Genomic DNA, 19,974 nt, shown 5'->3' with positions numbered 1-19,974 from the left:
TTCTTCCTACATTTTTAGCCCTCTTATTTGAACACTCTGTTTAAAGGGGGTGTCTGCTGTGAGACTTCAGTGTAAATGCTCACTGCTGTGATTCGCTAACATCTTTTCATTTGGAATAGCTATAATAGCATTACTATAATTGTATTACTCTATCGAAAACTTTTAGCACCTTTTTTTAGCTATCACAGCTCTCAAGGTTAACTAATCGTGAAAAGTGCTGCATTACATTTAGATCTATGCCATTATATTTATAGCATGAAAGGTTGTAGTGATGAACAGCGATCACAGACATGATGTTGAGCTCATGAAAGCAGTGATCTAGTCATTGCAACTCAATTTCTGCACACTAACGAATACTTTCATCATAACTAATAGCACAAACGCATTGTAACTAAGAGATTCGTTGAATAAAACAGGAGTTTTGGTGCATGTCCAGAACTTAGTCACTGATAAACTCACGCTGTTTGATTGACAACTCCAGTGATTGTAAAGGGAGCGTTCTTTGATCTCTTTCTTTATATAATTTAATCACCATTTAATTGACAGATCATTTTCATCCTACTAAGAGAAACAACGTGAAGTTGACTGTTTACTCACTGACACAGACAAAGAACATCTGACTGCATGAATCATTACATATCAGATCAGGCATTAGAATTAACACAGTTACTTACATGTTGTTGCATTACTGTCGAGTCCATATCGTAAAAGTCTGTTTGCAAAGCCTGTACCGAAAATCGATTGATTTACCAAAGAATCCACGGTGAAATCACAAAAACAAATAAAGCTCTACTGAGACATTCACATTGTTGAAAAATAAATAACCATATGCCTAACATTAGGATCCTTTTAAAGGTTATGTTATTTTTGTCTGTTGTATTGCTCTTCTCTCCTCATCTGCTCACTAATACTAGTGGGTGGGGCTAACGTTGCAATGATGAAGTAGGCGTTAATTTCTTCTGCGGAGGCGGAGTTTCACCTATAGACAGGCACATTCCAGGATCATTCGTTCAATTGGCCTGGTATCAATAAAAGTTTTATTGGACTAACAAGGAAGTTTTCAGTTCTGAAACTTACATTCTTATAGTACGATGACCTCTTCTATGTCAAAAGCTCAAGTAAAAGTTTATTTCTCAATTCATGACCCCTTTAATAAATATAAGCTGAGCTGATAATGCTTTTAGGAGCACATTGTTGTTTCAGAAAGATTGTGTTGTAGAACAAACAAGTGTAGAAGGAGAATGGTGAAGAATCAGGGTCAGGCGAGAAGAAAGGATCAAATTAAAAGCACTTTTGTCATAATGGACTCAGTGCGGAAAGGAGAAGTTTAATGAGGTGTGGACAAAACCCATCTCTGAAGCCACAAAATGCTATGAAAGGCACAGTGACACATCACTATTATACCCCAGGACGTGTACGCTCATGCTGACGGCTTCCTGATTTACGACAGCCTAGTCCTCCTTCAGCTCCGAACTTGAAACCACAAACCTGCCACCTCACAGCCATTGAGCTCAATGGCCTAGAGAAGAAGTGCTTGGAAAGAACTAGTGTGGAGAGACTGTGAGAAAAAATGACAACACAGATAAGACAAATTGGCACCTGTCATCTGCCTCCGGCACAACGTTATAGTTAAACACCGCAACAAACTTCCTCCGTATGTGAGCCGGGAATGCTGGAATAGTGTAATTAGGTTATTGCGAGAGTGGACTGACATCGGCGTGTCCTGATTTGCGCTCCTGTGCATTTGCGTCCATAAATGCAGAGTCCATAAATCTTTGTTTGACACACTATGGCGTAGGTGTAAACGGCACTATCTGAGACGAGAACAAATGGAGACAACAGGCCCCAGAGAATGTGTCAAATGTCACCCACCAGACATTCGACGAGAGGTCTATTGTTTGTTTTCATGGCTGGTAATAGCATCATTTTTTCCTGATTTTGAATTGGTGTCAGGAATTGTAAATAGAATTGTTATCTGGCAGCCAGTTGCAGGCTCTCCCACCCGTGCTCCTTAAGCGATTCTTATTGTGTTGTACTAAATTGCATTTCAGCTTGGATTGTTTAGTTTAATTTGTCTTAAGGATGCTGTGGATCTCAATATGTCTCTCTCTCTCCCCCACCCACCCCTGTTTGCACTGTATCTTCTCTCTAGATATCATGTCAGCTCCTCCAGAGCTCATTGCCTCCCAGCACTGTAGCGAAACTGTTTACGGATGTTGTCAAGACAACAAGACCGCTGCCCTGGGTGTTGGACTGGCTGGCTGTCCAAGTATGTATTCGGTTGTTAAGTCTGATGTCACGCGGCAGCGCGTTCAGGTCCAAACGCTCTATCTCATACCACAAGAAAACAACAAACGGTGCTAATATACACACATGATGTGGTGTAAAACTACCAAAAAATTATAATCATAACCTTTATCTCCATACCAAAATCCCAGATGGCCAGACAGTGATTCATCTTATAAATCGTTAATATATTAATGTCTGTGATGCTTTGAGCACGGAGACTATTGTGTAGACTGTATTTTAAATGTTTAACTTTTTAAAATGTTAAATGTTTAATATGAATAAATAGCACTCATAAACAGCCGTTGAGATGGCATTCTCAAGTGAAATGAGCCGGGGCTTGGACCCAGAAACTGCGTTCCTTACATCACAACGTAACAAGTGGATAACTGTCATGAACCATTATCTAACTAACTAGTTCAGTAGTTTGATTTAGTCATAATATGCATGAAACACATTGGGTTTGTTGAACGAAATCAGTATTTTTATTCAGTTGGGATACATTAAATTAATCAAAAATTACAGAAAAGACTTTTATAATGTTTCAAAATATTTCTATTTCAAATATATATACTTTCTGTTCATCAAAAATCCTGAAGAAAAATGCATCAGTTTCCACAAAAATATGAAGCAATACAACTGTTTTCAGTATTAATAATTACAAGAAATGTTTCTTGAGAATCAAATCAGCATATTAACATAATTTCTAAAGGATCATGTGACTCTGAAGACTGGAATAATGGCTGAATGTTTAGCTTTATCATTTAAAATGTATTACAGTATAAAACATAATTAAATATTATTAATTGTAATATTTTTTATTATTACTGTATTTTTTACTTGGTGAGCAGAAGATACTAAAAGCAGTAGTGTATGGCAGTGTATTTTTAATATTAATATCTTCATACCCATATTCCTGTTCATATATTCATATTAATAGTGCCATTAAAAGTATGTCCTACCTGCCGAGTGTTTGTAGAAGTCTCAAACACTATGTCCTGACAAGGCGCAATGTGAAAAAGCATCACGCGATGCGGTGTAGGAGTGATAGGAATTTGGGAGAGGGCATGTTATAGGCTCATGAATATTAATTAGATGATGTAACATTTGTCCAGCAGTTGCTGAAGCAAAAGAGTGTGCACAAGCCATATTAGAAATTGAGCGTCTGTTCGTTTTATCCACTGCCACTGCAACCGGTTGATCCTGACATTTTATATGGCTATCTAGTGAATTTCTTTCTTTATAATATGGCCAAAACGGATACGAAAAAAAAAAAAGTTAATTTATCCAAAAAGTGAGTGGACAAACTTCTACTTTTAAAAGATGGGAGGACTACGGATGCCCCAATATTAGTTATTCTGGTCAATTCCAACCAGTTGCTCTCATATTATGACCAATAACAGATTAATAGGTCTAATCTCATTAGTCCAAAATCTCTCTTCAACTGAAAATTAGCGCATCCCGTCTGGTTGCGATTGTGTACCTCTAAAGGCATTTCTTTATCTTTAGGTGTGTGTCAGTGTAATCACTACGGCTCATATGGTGGCACCTGTGACCCCTCCAGCGGCCAGTGCTCCTGTAAACCCGGCGTCGGGGGACTCAAGTGCGACCGCTGCGAGCCTGGATTCTGGAATTTCCGAGGCATCGTTACAGAGAACATGAGCGGCTGCACACGTAAGCATCCCTCTTTTCTCCCTTTCCTGGTGATTTGCTTTCAGGGCATTTTCTGTTAAATGTGTTAAATGTTCCTTTCTAATCCAAAATCCGAAGTGACAACCTACTCATTTAACGTGCGGTATCCTTCCGGCCTCAAATGCGATTTCTGTCAAAACAAGCGTTTCGAGTTAAGCCTCCGAGCCACCACGGGTAATGGGAACTGTGTGAGAGTGCAACATGGCTTGACCTATAAGTTCTGCCTACAGACCAATAACGCTCTGACGCACGTATATGTGTGTTTGTACAACGCTACAAAGCCAGGGATAGAAAAACAAGGATGATTGAAACACTTTGTGCTCTGTCCCAGGGGTCCTCGGAGCATTAGCACATTCTGTAGCCACGTTCGCTCTCACCCCAGGGCTTCTTGACCCTGTTTTGAACTCCACCAGACTGCGGTCATTGGCACAGAGCGAGCGCTATTGCTGTAGCTGTGGGGTCACAGTTTGGAGCAGCTTCAGATTGCCTACATGCATTTGGTGGATGTGTGGATGTTTTTGTCAGAGTGAAATTGAAGAGAAAGAGACAAGGAATCTAATCAAAACTGTTCAAGCAGATAAGGCTGACAGCCCTCTCCCTCTCTCTCTCTTCATCAGCGTGTAACTGTGATGGAGTGGGCTCGGTTCGTGACGACTGTGAGCAGATGTCAGGGCTGTGCTCATGTAAGCCCGGAGTTAAGGGCATGAAATGCAACGTGTGCCCCGACGGCAGCAAGATGGGAGCCAACGGCTGTGACAAAGGTAACGCCGGGTTTTTAATTAGCACAAACCTCAGATAATCTCTCCACGATTGCACTTCTGATGCGGCTAGGTTGTGATTTTATAAATTATAATTGGGTCTGTTTTTAACGATGTTGGGTACAAGTAGAAATTATTAAAAATGACAGCGCTGGGTAATTAATAGCCTTTGTTAAATAAAAGTGCTCTGACAAATAAGGCTTCATGTTGTCAGCGTCATATTGGAACCATGGCATAGTGGAAAGTTCTCAATGGGACGTAGGTTCGAATCCGGCAATATGCATCAGATTATGTACCATCTGAGTTAACAATATATCTGTACCAAATTGATTATCACACTATATTCGTATTTTATATATACTGTTCAAATATACATATACATATATACTGTACATCAGGCATTTCTGTATGATTACATGCCCAGTTTCAATTATTTTTTCATTTAGATTACCTTTGGCATCATAATACAGTATTTAGCAAATCTGAAAATAAATATCCTTTTCAATATTATATTACAGAATTATAATATTGACCATTTATTGGATTATGGTCATAACATGAAAGTAATTAATACCTTTTTTGTGTATCTAATAATATATAATAAGATATAGATATTTGTTTTAATATCTGTCTTAAAAATTAAAATGATTTTATTTAAATAACTTATAATTTAATAATTATTTTAGTATCTAAGGCTGAGGCTACACTATCAATTTAAATAAAAATATTCAAATAATGCTCCACTTAATACTAAATATTCTGGCATCAAGTAATTTGTGGCTTCATTAACAAATGACTGTAAAACTATTTGTTTTGATTTATTCTACTTTCAACTATATGCTATAATCAGATTAAATCGGTGGAGTTCAAAGTTGAATCTTCAAACACGCAGCAGGGTGACCTTGAAATGTTATCCTGATGTCACCCCCTGTGTTGGCTTGGTGAATAATATGGAGTCACCGTCAGCTATTGACAGGAAGTGAAGAGCTTAATGAACTCAACAATCTCAACATAGCAGTGTTCATGCAGCGTTCCTGCCAGATAAAAGCTGCCACATGAAAGTGCAGAAGAGGAATCCAGTCAATGCTGCAGGCCAGGCAGTGCAGCCCAACGCTCTGATGTCAGAGTAAAGAGTAGACTTCTGTGGCAGGGAAGGTCCCAGCTCTGCTACTGATGCAAGTCCATCTTTCTGATGAATTTCTGTGGTGGAGGTTGTAGGGTTCATATCAGAAGTGGATTAACAAGTAGCCCACACTGAAATGACCAGAATATGTTGTGTTTTGTTAATTCTGGGCTGCTTAAAAACCCCAGTTTGGTGTTTGGATAGCCTTAAAAGTTCCCTTTTAGTTTTAGTATCAAATAAAGGTTGTGTATTGACAAGAGGCCAAACTATTCCACAGGACCTGAGGCACCCAAGTCCTGTGATGAGCTTGTGTGCCACTTTGGGGCATCATGTGTGGAGGTGAACGGACAGGCTCACTGTGAGTGCCCGTCGCCAGATTGTGACGAGAAGAATAAGACCAAGGTAAGTTTGCATAGGTCATAGATCCACCTTAAACTCTACAACTGCTATAATGATGAACATTTCTTCCCTAATAATGGACATGGACATGTTTGTCGACAGGTATGTGGTTCTGATGGGGTCACCTATGCAGACCGGTGCCAGCTGAGGACCATTGCATGCCGACAAGATAAGGAGATCACTGTGGAGCATTTAGGCCAGTGCAAAGGTGAGATTAGCCTCTTGTACTCAGATTAGTTGTCTATTTTTTGTATTATTGCATACAGACGTCAAAGAAAGTATGAATGATAAATTAAGAAGGTCAATGGCTCACGAACCTCAGTTTAAGACATATAATTAAAATAATTTCCTTAATCATTGTTATTGTCTCTTTTCTAGTAGAATATATTAACATCCATAGACAAACACTTGGCAAAATACATAATGTTTTCAGAGAATGCATTTTGGAATTTTTACATTTTATTTTATTTACTGCTAAAAATATTTAAGTTGAATGTAATTTAATATTTTTAATATATTTTTATTTTATTGTTATTGTATTTCTAAGTTTAGGCAGAATGTCTTTCATGTATTTTAACAAAATTTTGTGAGGCAACAAGTAAAAAAAACAAGTGAGGTAAAATAAACTATAAAAATAAAATAATATTTCACAGAATATTCTTTGAAAAAAGTCTTATATTACACAATATTGCTTTACATATTTGTTTTAAGGATGTTTAGATGTTTTAACTGGAAATTAAGAGAAAAATTCTGATTAAGGAAATTAATTTTGCAGTTTTACAGGGGTTTGCTGGGGCAAACTACGTGGCCCATAGGTAGGAAAGGGGTCACTAGGTGTGCAGGTGTTTTGGGGGTGGGTATGGGGGGTTTTGATGTAGGTGGTGGATGTTCAAGGGGACAGGAAAGCTGCCTGACAGATGCTCTCCTGCAGATAGAGCCATGCTGCTTGGCTTCAGGCTGGAGTCTTTGAATCCCCTGGAACTGGGCGACATTTGAGCTGTTTGATATGCATCACCCCTGTGTGGATTAGGGGGAGTTAACTGCACAGTCTGAGCGAAGCACCTGCAATCCGGCTGCTGATGCTGTCGGGAGGCCTGCTTTGGGTAGGGCAAGCTGTGTAAAGAGTAGGGCATCTCTCTCTTTCTCTCTTAAATCGTTGATCGGCTGCTCTGTTCATGTGTGGGCAAAGGGACCTGGTAGAAGGCCAAGGTTAAGACTTTCATGTCGGCTGTATGTAAGAAGCACTATGCCAGCTCACGTCAGAAGGCGCTCCTCAGAGAGCTGCTCCAAGATGGGCATGGCACGTGGTGGACATCGCCAGCTGCCGATTCTTGGATCAAGGCCAGTGGCAGGTGCCAGACATTTTCAACAGCAGCCCATGCAGCCACTCTGTCAGACCTGTTAATGACACATAAGTGATTCAGTTTCGTTGTCACCTGCTGCAGCTTGATCTAACATGACTATATATGTTCCATTGTTTTTCATAGCTATAACCAGGTCCATATGGATTCTCTGTCAACAAAACTCATTCAAAAGTTCAGCATGTTGCTCATTCCTGTCCTTCAACATAAAATCACACACAACCCCATTTACTTTTGTAATGCGCATTGTTGTTATTATGAATAATTCATTAGTGCATGTTATTTCAGAGGAAAAATAATCTCTTTATTTTTAATCAAAATTTGAAATTGCTCTAACTCTGAAATGTCCTTCTTTTTATGTTAATGTCACTAAGGTCATTCAGACTATTTGGTAATATTAACCAATTTTGTTTCTATTTTGTTTAGAAAAACTCAGTCAATTCTGGTATATAACGCTCATTATTCACTAGTGATAGACCAATAAATCAGCCAGGCTAATTAATATTTGGCCATTTTGATGAGACATTAGCCAATATATGGCAATTTTATGTACAGATTTGCTATATTTATAAAAATATATATATATATATATATATATATATATATATATATATATATATATATATATATATATATATATATACAGTCCAAAAGTTTGGAACCACTAAGATTTTTAATGTTTTTAAAAGAAGTTTCGTCTGCTCACCAAGGCTACATTTATTTAATTAAAAATACAGTAAAAAACAGTAATATTGTGAAATATTATTACAATTTAAAATAACTGTGTACTATTTAAATATATTTGACAAAGTATTTTATTCCTGTGATGCAAAGCTGAATTTTCAGCATCGTTACTCCAGTCTTCAGTGTCACATGATCCTTCAGAAATCATTCTAATATGCTGATTTGCTGCTCAATAAACATTTATGATTATTTTCAATGTTGAAAACAGTTGTGTACTTTTTTTTCAGGATTCCTTGATGAATAGAAAGTTCAAAAGAACAACATTTATCTGAAATACAAAGCTTCTGTAGCATTATACACTACCGTTCAAAAGTTTGGGGTCAGTAAGAATTTTTATTTTTATTTTTTTGAAAAGAAATTAAAGAAATGAATACTTTTATTCAGCAAGGATGCATTAAATCAATCAAAAGTGGCAGTAAAGACATATATAATGTTACAAAAGATTAGATTTCAGAGAAACACTGTTCTTTTGAACTTTCTATTCTTCAAATAATCCTGAAAAAAATATTGTACACAAATATTTTGTACAATTGTACACATTAAATGTTTCTTGAGCAGCAAATTGACATATTAGAATGATTTCTGAAGGATCATGTGACACTGAAGAATGGAGTAATGATGCTGAAAATTCAGCTTTGCATCACAGGAATAAATTACTTTGTGATATATATTTAAATAGAAAACAGTTATTTTAAATTGTAATAATATTTCACAATATTACTGTTTTTACTGTATTTTTAATTAAATAAATGTAGCCTTGGTGAGCAGACGAAACTTCTTTTAAAAACATTAAAAATCTTAGTGGTTCCAAACTTTTGGACTGTACTGTATAAGCTATTTTTATAAAAATGTTAATTGTATAAAACTTACAAATAAGCACTCATTTGCATTGTCATTTGAATTGTCTCACTTACATAGGTTTTCATTTTTGCAAGTTTACTGGCTAATGATAACAAATGAGTACATAATTTTGAGTAAATGTATTATTATTATTATTATTATATTCATTAAAAAAACATCAGTCAACCCCTAATTTTCACCATCTAATCAGTTCTTGTTCAACAGCAATTCAGGTTGACTGAGCAGTTATTAGATTATGCTTTCAGTTCACATTTGTCAGATTAAATATGGGCCTGGTTATGACACAACACACCACAAACTGATGTTTAGAGATCACTATTGGACCATCATCCCTGTAGTCATTAACCAGAGCACCTCTCTGTCTTGCTTTTTTTCTTGGCGTTACCTGCCTGTATGACAATAATCCAGCTGCTATTCTAGGTTTATTCAAGGATCTGGGAGGAAGTAAAGACCAGGCTTAGGTTGGATCTTCACCAGCCTTGGGCGGAACTGGCAACAGCAGCACCATTTATTAATTTCTTCTTCGACACGTGGGGTAAAGCAGGCCCGGGTTGCAGACTGCTCGGCAGCCCTGAGGTGGAGGGGTTAGATCGCAAGCTCATTTCACGTGTGACTGGGTGTGAATTAGCCGAAAGCCTGCCTTACTCTCTATATTTCTCCCGCTGATCTCTTGACGCTCTCTCATCATCAACTCTTCTTGATGACAAACGGTGCTATGAAACGCCACATGGAGTGAGTTACTCCTAATGTTGCCATAGCAGGCAGCAGATGAGGCAATCAGTGGCACATCTTGGTACATGACGCAGGGCGTTCAGGGTCTGGAATGGCTGAGAAACTTTTGGCTCATCAAGAGTCTAAGTCTTGGCAGTTCCCAGCGCTCGCATATGGTGTCATCACCTGTACTCTTTCTGCAAATTGGCAGCCTACACATTAGCATATGGGACGGGCGGCTCTCGGCGGAGATGTTAGTTTTGGTTATCGTTTTTGTTCTAAACAACATTTTCCGGGTTCAAAACCAGTTTATCTATGTGTCATACCACATAAAAGAATTTCCAATCATCCCTTAGTGTATAAAAATAAAAAACTTAAAATGGAAAACCATAGGGCAAGTCATTACAACAAGACTGACGTTCAAATACACCGCTTCAAAGGTCTGCTGTGATAAAATTGCTTACTAACCTTGTCTGGGCAAAGTTACATCCAATTATTCAACTTTTCTCATTACCATGTAAAGGCAGTAAACCCTGCGAGGTACTATTTACATAGGGAAAAATCCTCCCACAGGAATTATGTAGTATAACCTAGAGTTTATCCGCCTACTACAACTGTAGTACCACTGCTATAAGGACGTTTAAAACAACTTTACAGCTCAAATAACTAACATTTTGTATGTAAGGATTGATCTGTTTTAATAAAAAATGACATAAGCGTTAGTCTAAATTACCGTGATTTACCCTGTACACCTGTGGTAAGCCAGGAGCCACTAGGGGGCCTCAAGAAGACTTAAAATGAGTTAAAGCGAAAACAACAACAAAAAAATATTTCTAATTCGGATGCACCCTCTCAACAACTTTTCTTTTTTCAGGGTTCCTTCTTTTTTAGTATGATTTTAAAAGTCATTTCCAGGCATGAAAAATTGTTTAAATTAATAAAAAATCTAGTTTTGTCCTAACTAGCCACTGCGAGTAATTTGAAATTTTGCTGATGGTTTGGCATCTAATTCAGCGGCATAGCACTGGGTAGCCCTGCCCCTCGTTAAATCTCATTGGTTGGAAAATCTGCTCTACATACAGTAGTTTAACAATGGTCATTGTTTTGTATCATGTGATATTTCTATATCACTTGAGGCTGGAATCATAAGTCAGGTTAGGACAAGAGTTAAATTTGTTGATAGATTTGAACTTGTTTTGAATCAGAAACAATCTCCTTTACCCTTTTCATTTCTTAGTTTCTCTGCCTTTCTCTCTCTGCCTCTTTCAGTTTCCGCCCAAAACACACACACACGCACAATGTTGTATGAAAAGACAGAAAGCCGTCTTAATAACAGCCTTTCAAAAGTAAGTATACGGCTTTGCCAACTGAAGATGACAATGATTTTTGCATCTCCTAATTGTTCACCCTGCCTCTCTGAAAACCAAATGGAGCGTTAAACTTGATTAAGGCGAGCTGACTGCTCCCGTTGGCAGTTGCTCTCTTTCAGCGTACGTATTTGTGTCACAAAACCCAAAGCTGGGGCGGGTGACTCAAATCCCACACCCCAGATCTCTCTGAGCTAACGCTACGCTGAGCTCCTGAATGACAGGTGCAGCCGAGTCGAAATAAGAAAACGGATGCTGTGACAAACGGCGATAGCATCGGTGCTCTCCTGCACAAAGCTAGTGTATCTACACATTCGCCCCCACTCGCCCAGGCTGTGACAGCCAGTCTGATAGAAGTAGTATTTCTGTAAGGTATCGTATTTCACACCTCGTCAGCTACTCGCTGTTCAAATGCGAGATGATTAGCATGTAATTAAGAGCCTGCGCTAGCGTGTTATCAGGTTCCAGACCAAGCGCGGTTAGCCTGTACACAGGGGATCCGTTAAAGTTGAGCACAAAGCCACGGATGTTTGGGCACGTGGATCCCTCGGTCCCTATTGTGGTAAAATCTAGTCTCGATTCATCCACACCACATTTATTATTGTCTTCGCAATCTTTAAATATGCATCTTTGATAAAGACTCTTGCATTGGCAGTGTCTTTTTGAAGTTTAAGCTCAGCTGCTGCAGTGGAGAGGCTTGCGTGTTGACAAGGCTGCGGTGGTTGGACCGTCGACGGATGCCTGAATGAAGTGAGGGCTTCCTTTGAAGCTGCAGCTAAACCCTGCTTTTCTGCCCTATTTATATCAATCATTCATCACTAGAGGCTCTGGCTGTCTGTGATTAAAGCCTCCCTACAGGAGGGCAACATCTGAATATGTATATATAATTCATATCTACAGGCACTCTCTCACACGCAAAGCACACTCTCTCGCAGATCAACCGTATTCTGCAGTCTCAAACCCAGTAGTATATAAACACTTCTGGTCAAGAGTCTGTGTAATGATCGGTTTAAGCTTGTGGAAAACCTAGCTTTTAAAAACCTCAAAGAATCACATCAGAAAGATGCAGTGCAGCAACCCAGTTCTTCTACATGTGCAGTTCATTAGTTTTGTGGATAATTTTTGTGGATAGTGCACCCAAAAATTAAGGTTCTGTCATTATTTTTTAACTCTTGTGTCATTCCAAACCTGTTAGGTAAGGGTTGAAGAAGATTTTGGCCACATAATAGTTTGTGTGTAGAACAGATAAAAATTTAGTTTACTTAACCTCATGTTGCTAGCCTGGGGTGCGTTTCCCGAAAGCATCGTTAGTCAACTATGGTCGTAAGTCCCATTGAACTCTATTGGTAACGACTGAACTCATGACCATAGTTTGCTTTGGGAAACGCACCCCTGTATGACTTTCTTTGGTGGAACATAAAAGAAGATATTTTGAGAAATGTCTTGGTGATAAAAAGTTTGAGAGTGAGTAAATGATGACAGAGTTTTAATTTTGTGTGAACTATCCCTTTGCAAGTCATTATTCACTGAAAATCTTGACAATCCACTCTAGCTCTCCAAGGCATGTTCATTAGAGTTTATGATACTAGACTGAAGTCAGACCTTTTCTATAATTTGGTTCATTCAGTTTACAGAACCATTCAGAATTGTTAATTTGTGACTAATCCAAATTTCACTAACTAGGAATATATTAGTCGTTAAGACCATTTTATTGTGCTTTTGTGCCTTTTTTTTTTTTTTTTTTTTTTTAAGTTTGAAAGCTGTATTCATTTTAATTGCATGGAAAAGAGCAACCAGGGCATTAATTCAAAATCTCTTCTTTTTGTTCTACAAAAGAAAGAAATTCATACAGGTTTGGAACAACATGAGGTGGGAGTAAATGACAAAATATTCATTTTTGGGTGAACTAATCCTTTAAGGCTAAGCCCTTGTTGTCTGACTACAAAAGAGGCTCCTTGCAGGTGTTCAGATGTTGGGGTGTAATGAAGCTTAAGTGATATGATTGAAACACGATGCTTTTTGCAGGCAAGAGTGGGTTTATTCCTGGCGTTTCCATGCATCTGATTTTGATATGAATCTGTGAGACATACAAAGCATTGCTCCGGATAAGGATGCCCTGCTGAGACCATGCTGAAGCTTTTTTTGTTGTTCTTTTAATGGCAAAGAGGAAGGGGTGGGAGGGTGTAGGTAGAATTCAAAGGTGAGAAAGAAGGCTTACAGAAACATTTCCATCTATGCTTACCCATCATTCCATTCCTGCTTTCTCCCAGAATCCATTGAGCAGACGGCCAAACCCACCCCCTTCCCAACCACCCACCGCACCACCCCTCCCACCGCTCACGTCAAGACCACCAAACAGCGCCATGGCCACCCCACCACCACCACCACTTCAAGCATTCTCAAGGATCCGGACAGATTCGTGGTGGAGGCACTGCCTCCACCTAGGGTGGACGAGGCAGGAATAAACTTCAGCTCTTTCACCACCCACCGCCCCACCACACCCTACAAACCACCCCGCACCTCATCCCCATCCGTGGACTCCAGCCCTTACTTTGAGGAGTCGGGCAGTGGAGAGCCCAGTGGGGACGACGAGATGGTGAGCGGAATGGAGGAGAGCGGAGAAGAGCCACTTGGTAATGCATTCACCATAATCTTTCAGTCATAAGGGGTTTAGGCATAATTGTCAAGAACAGATGACAAGAGATGATGAAATTCTCCTTTGTATGGGCTGACCTTGTGTGTGAGATGACCTCTTCTCGAATTGTAATGGCATATCAATTTAACATTGTACATTATCTCAGCAGCCATTATGTGAGAGGTTTTGACACCTGACATCCAACTGCTAAGTGAGCAATTTTATTTGGAATCACTTCAGTGAATAATTCACCAAAATGACTGGTTTTTAACGTGGCCTAACCTTATAAGTAAGCCTCTTCTAAAGGCCATTTTGGATGCAGTCGATGCAATGCCTGTTCCTTTCTCTCCTCTGAGCTGTTCTTGCATAGTCTGTATTGGTCAGGAACAGAACTCAAGTACATAGACTACATTTTTTACTGTGTTGACGTATTTGCTATTGAAACAGTAAGTTGGGATGGGACAGATCAAATGATTCTAAAAAGACAATGGCTTTTAGTTCAGTAGTTCTCAGTTGGTTTTACCTCAGGACATAGATTGTACATTGGGAGCCCAACACATTACAAAAATGGTTTAAAGTGAACAAAAGGTGTCTTTAAAAAAAAACAACAACATGTGAATATATATATATTCGTGTGTGTTTGTGTGCACACTTAATTCCTTCCCATAGATGACAACAACAAAGACGTTTTCAGAATGAATAATTTCCAACTGCTACCTTGACAACCAATTTTAAAATGTATTACATTGGTTATTAAAGAAAGTATGATGTTAACACAGTCGAAGACTCAGATAAACCTTAGCTGGATTGCCTTCCTCCAACTAACAATAGCAAGTCACAACAAATAGGGGCATTTGTAATACCATAGGGAAAGTTGTAATTCTAAAGAGCATTTTAGACAAAAAAAAAAAAAATCAAATTTTGCCAGAATTTCTGCCAATTTTTTTTTTTTTTTTTTTTTTTTTTTAACAATTTAGCCGGCTAAACTTTAATTTTATTCTCCACTACAGTCGCCTTTAAAATTATAGCGTCTTGGTTGACATACAAGTGACAAATCCTTCAATCCCTCCATTTGTTTTTGTGCCCTTCACCACCATAATACATAAAGTAGACCAGCTATTTTTATTCAGCTAATGCTAGCTCTACAGACACACTGTTTAACTGCCTGAAATGGTATAAGAGAGAGCAGCAGGGCATCAGATTTATTCTCTTGTCACTGTTGGACCGGAGCGCTCTTTGACACAGGACACATGAAGTCTGTCTGACACCGGAGTGGGAGGCATCTCTTGAGACTTTCTGATGACTTTCTGCCTCCCAGTGAACCAATAGCCTGTAAGGCTGAAGCAGTGTGGTGGCCAGCATCGCACCTCAGGGGCAGCAGCTCATAAATTTACCCACAGATGCAATGAAATGACATCCATGGATGCTCTCCAGATCTATGCCAAAAGTCATTTTCCACCACTCACTATCTCGTTCACACACTGCCTCTCTCATACTCACAGAGCCCTTGAACATCTGACGGCTTTATGGCTTGTTTGGCAAGCAGGAGATATTTTGCTCCAACCCACACTCCTAATCTTCAGTATATATACTTGTAGGTGTGAGACTGGCTCCATAGCCAAGACAGTTTTAACAAGCTATTGTTAGGGTTTGCATAATGAGCATCTAAAAAGTAGGAATACACCAAGAAAAAGATGTAAAAGTCATTTTGCAACTGCTCGCAGATTGTTTACTGCAAATCAAAGTGTCAACCATAGAGCCGTCTGCCTCTGTAATTATTTACACCATAATTTTCCTTCTCCGCAACGTGACATGTTAATTGTTTTTGCAATCATACAAACATAGAGATATCAATTTAAACTAGAAGCTTAAAATTCTAGAAATCCTGCTTGTGTGACGTCTTCATCTCTCACTTCAGGTACAACAGTAGCAACTACCACTATTCCCACAGTCGAGGAGCGGTCCTCCTGTGACAACACACCTTTCGGCTGCTGTCCCGATGGGAAGACGGCTGCCATCAGCTCTGAGGGAACAAACTGCCCCTGTAAGTTCTCATCAGTCACTCTCTACCAAGTTTCACCTATTTTATGCAGTACTACAGATAATAGCACATGTTCATTTATTAACTGTGTGACTAAGCCGCCTACAGCGATATTCTTTTTATCCTGAAAGACTGAGAGGATGGTGAGGAGGAGGAGTTGGTAATGACAGGGGAAACTACATTTTGTGGGCATATATTATCTCAGACGTGCCGTGTGGATGTTGGTTTTGTATGCCCAGGGTCCAAAATGAGCACTTACAATGCATAAAAATGCAAATAACATTTACTTCAATATGTTTTTATTATCAGTGTTGAAGGCCGCTTAAAATTTTGTGGAAACCATGATAATATTTTTTTCAGTATTCTGTGATGAATAGAAAAGAACAGCATTTATTTGAAATAGAAATCTTTTGTAACATTATAAATGTCACTTTTGATCAATTTAATGTGTCCTGACTGATTAAAAGTATTATTTACTATGATTTTAAAAAATCATACTAACCCCAAACCTTTGAACGGTAGTGTATATAAATAGTTTATTTTGGACCCTGAGTATGCCAGATGCAGGGGTGCAGGTTCCGTGTCGGTAGCCGTAGCAAATGGATAAACCAATTGTACGAAATGTATTCTGACTGGCATCAGACCAGATGCGCCAATATACGCACAAACCTTTTTCCCGCACCAGTCCCATCTGTTTTATAAGAGCAGAAATTACACACAATAGAGACTAATCAATACACGACAGGCAGGCAGAAGCAGGCAGATGTTTTGTGTTCTCTGTATGGGAACACTAGGTCAAGTGCTCACGTCTTTTCTCATATCCGTCAGCCGAGTCTCGTAACTCCCCACCGTTTATTGGCGATGTGTCACAGCGGCCGGGAGCGAGGGCACTAATGTCCATTGCGTTCAGTCTCTGCTGTCAGCTCGAGCTCTCCCCATGTCTCTCAAGCACTAAGTAAAGGACAACTCCCCCTCATATCAAGGTGTTTAACTGAAAGCTGAGAACAGCAAACAGTGCAGTTTACCCCTTGTTGCCTGAATGTGATGTTAGAGAGGTTTGCATCCCGATGTTATGAGGGGAATAATGCCTCCCTAATGAAAACCTGTTTAACTAAGTTATAAAATAAATCAGTTTTCCAGTACTCAAATGATACTAAATTCTTTGGTGTTTATTCTGTATGTAGCAATTCCAAGCCTATGATTTAAACTAGGGTGCTTAGATGCCTCCTCTGCATCAAAGTTCAAATGTTTGTTAAGATTAAATTTGCAGATCTAGTGTAAAATAAAATTATATAGCTCATTGTACGACAGAAAGCCATCTGGATGCTTTGTAACCAAGATAAAGACACGTGCTAGATGTGACAAGTACATGCTAGAAATGATGAACTATAGCCATATTGTGGTGGACAGTTTTGGACTTTAATTTAAATCCACATCTAAAGCCTGATTTCTCCACATGTCTTTGCGCTCCGTGGGAAAATCCTGTCCTCAGATGTTTCCGATTTAGAATCTGATCGCTGTTTCCCTCAATCTCTCTTCACATTCAAATCTCCCCCATTTGCTCCTTTTTGAAAGTCCCATCAGATACGAGGTGATGTGTGTCTGTGCAAAAAGACCCTTATCATGCAGTTTTAACCAGCTTCTGTCAGTCACTCGTTCCTGGGATTAGAAGACAATTACGGCTATCTTTCACGATAATCATACAAGTGCTTTTCCCGGTCCCAGCCAAGCTGGAGCCTGGCCGGCATGATTGATTTGGGCAATTTGTTCAGCTGATTACATGCTGCACAGTACCCAGCATCAGGCCCGCTCCCCGCTCTCCTTCAGTCGTTTATTCATTATTTATTTCTCTCCGTCATGTAAAACTGAGCCTCTGATCCTCTATCGCTCTTTACGCTTATTAGTGTCAATGAGAAAGGTCAGCAATAACCTTAAAGCAATGTTTAATGATGACCCTGACCCTAGTCGGGACTTATGAAAGTGTCTTTTAACCTAATATTTGTGATATATTGTGCCATATATGTAAGTGTTGCTGTCTAACTGATCTTTCTCCACTCAGTCCTCCATGCCAGCTTTTGGGAAGAGTCTCGGTCTGGTAAACTCCAGTCCATCCTCCCTTCCAAGCCCCTCTTTCTGTCCCTGTTTTCCATACTCTCACATACTTTTCTATACCTCCACCTCCACTGCAAACAAACCTCTCTTTCCCCACTCAATGAACACCACGACTAACCCCACAAAGGCTCCATCACTAATTTACAGACTGGCATTGCACCAACCACAAGTGTGTGTAGCTGAGTGTGGATCTGTGCCTTTATTTTAAGCATCTTTTATGTAACCAAATGTGCTTGCCTGCCTTGTCCCACAGCTACCATGCGTTTCAGCGGCTTCCTGCACCTGGACAAGGTAGAGGGACAGGAGATCTTCTACACGCCTGAGATGGAGGACCCCAAATCGGAGCTGTTCGGTGAAACGGCCCGAAGCATCGAGAGCGCTGTGAGTGGTGTAGCTAAAACTTTAGCTTGAGTTCACTTTCAGTTCAGCTTTGAAAAGAAGTTCAGGTTTCGGTTACAGTTTCTTTAAAAAAAAAATATATATATATATACAAAACATAAGTTTTATGCCACATTGGTGCTGCTACATTTCTCAGTAGTGTGGCAGTAGCTCAGCTGTTTTCACAATATTGTAGCTTTTCATGTTACTGCTTTTTTCTTTCCAAAAAGTAACTGAAACTTGATTGAAGATTAGCTTCTTGTTTATCACAGGTTCTTTCCTTGTTTGTATTGGCCTTTTATTTTTCAATCCAGTATTTTTACTCTTGAGGTTGACCCCTTGGGAATGAATGCGGAATCAATTGCGATAATTGGTGGAATTATCCAGTGGAACAGGTTGAATACATCTTTAGAAAAAAACATGTCTGTTGTTCTGACAGTCTCTAGAAAAGCAATGCATTAGCATCAAAATAAAATACAGACACTTGATTTTGAAGTGTGATCAACGCAAATCCCATTACAGCACTCACAGATGCTAAATATAGCCTAGTGGAGGTCACCTTACCAACATTTCAGTAGCCCATGGCAATACTAGTGAAATACTTCACAATACTTTATTCATTTCAATAGCACAGCAAAAGCTAATGTACTGGTTATTTACACAGTGAAATATTAGTTTAAATATAAACAAATTACATTAAAACAACAGCATGTAGTTTTCAAGTACTTCTCAATTAATTAAACATTTCTTCAAATTGAATTTAGTGAGTTTTTTCTTTTTAATATTTTTCGATTTTTTTTTAAACAATATTTTTGTTGTTAATACTTTGCCAAAATGACCCCTTTTTTTCTCATTTAATAATTTATTTTAAATATTTATGGTATGACAAAGCAGGAATAGGGGAACAAAACAAAAAAATAGACAATATAGTATAATATAGAGGTTCTCAACTCTGGCCCTCGGGATCCACTTTCCTGTAGAGTTTACCTCCAACCCTAATCTGACAAACCTAAAGCTAATCAAACCAAAGCTAATCAAGGTCTTCAGGCTTACTAAGCTGCATCCGAAAGCTGAAAACTGCTGTCTTCGGAGGATGAATTCTAAAGCAGGAAGGCATAAAGGAAATTCCAAATCCAGTACCTTCTTCTGATCAATTTTTGAAGGCTGTATAGATGTATCCTTCGCTGCCTTTGATATCCCACAATCATGTGCATTCCATTCCATGACAGTTGAGCAAAAAAATAAAGATGGCATCTGAAAGTTGAGGATGATGGTCAGTTTCTGTGTAATTTTTGAACTTTTTGACCAACATTTTCTGCTTTTGATGCTATTTCTACCAAGAAATGACTACTATAGTAATTAAATATTCATTTAGTTATCACCAAAGCATGTTTTATTTTGTTGTAGAACATTTACTCTGCCTCAGAAGCCTGTCCAAAATCGGTTTTCAATGAGGTGAAGTAATAATAGTAATAGAGAGAAAATGCACAGAATAAAAAAGTAGTT

At 38.8% G+C, this 19,974-nt stretch overlaps 1 protein-coding gene across 13 annotated transcripts in view; it reads left to right on the top strand.

Moving 5' to 3' along the window:
• The window catches only part of agrn (agrin), a 259,373-nt gene that overhangs the window by 199,909 nt on the left and 39,490 nt on the right, over window positions 1-19,974 (top strand). For 8 of the 13 annotated variants that reach the window (XM_067372232.1, XM_067372229.1, XM_067372228.1 and 5 more), the window contains 9 exons: window positions 2,153-2,269; window positions 3,796-3,960; window positions 4,596-4,739; window positions 6,137-6,261; window positions 6,361-6,466; window positions 13,573-13,935; window positions 15,856-15,981; window positions 18,038-18,073; window positions 18,344-18,471. In XM_067372232.1, coding sequence (XP_067228333.1) covers window positions 2,153-2,269; window positions 3,796-3,960; window positions 4,596-4,739; window positions 6,137-6,261; window positions 6,361-6,466; window positions 13,573-13,935; window positions 15,856-15,981; window positions 18,038-18,073; window positions 18,344-18,471 — 1,310 coding nt within the window. The remainder of the gene's footprint in view (window positions 1-2,152; window positions 2,270-3,795; window positions 3,961-4,595; window positions 4,740-6,136; window positions 6,262-6,360; window positions 6,467-13,572; window positions 13,936-15,855; window positions 15,982-18,037; window positions 18,074-18,343; window positions 18,472-19,974) is intronic. The other 5 variants (XM_067372231.1, XM_067372238.1, XM_067372230.1 and 2 more) reach the window with 2 other exon arrangements.

The sequence above is a fragment of the Chanodichthys erythropterus genome, chromosome 20 (assembly GCF_024489055.1).
Source record: "Chanodichthys erythropterus isolate Z2021 chromosome 20, ASM2448905v1, whole genome shotgun sequence".
NCBI lineage: Eukaryota > Metazoa > Chordata > Actinopteri > Cypriniformes > Xenocyprididae > Chanodichthys > Chanodichthys erythropterus.
Note: the sequence above shows the minus strand (reverse complement) of the source record. Positions and strands in the feature narration are given on the sequence as shown.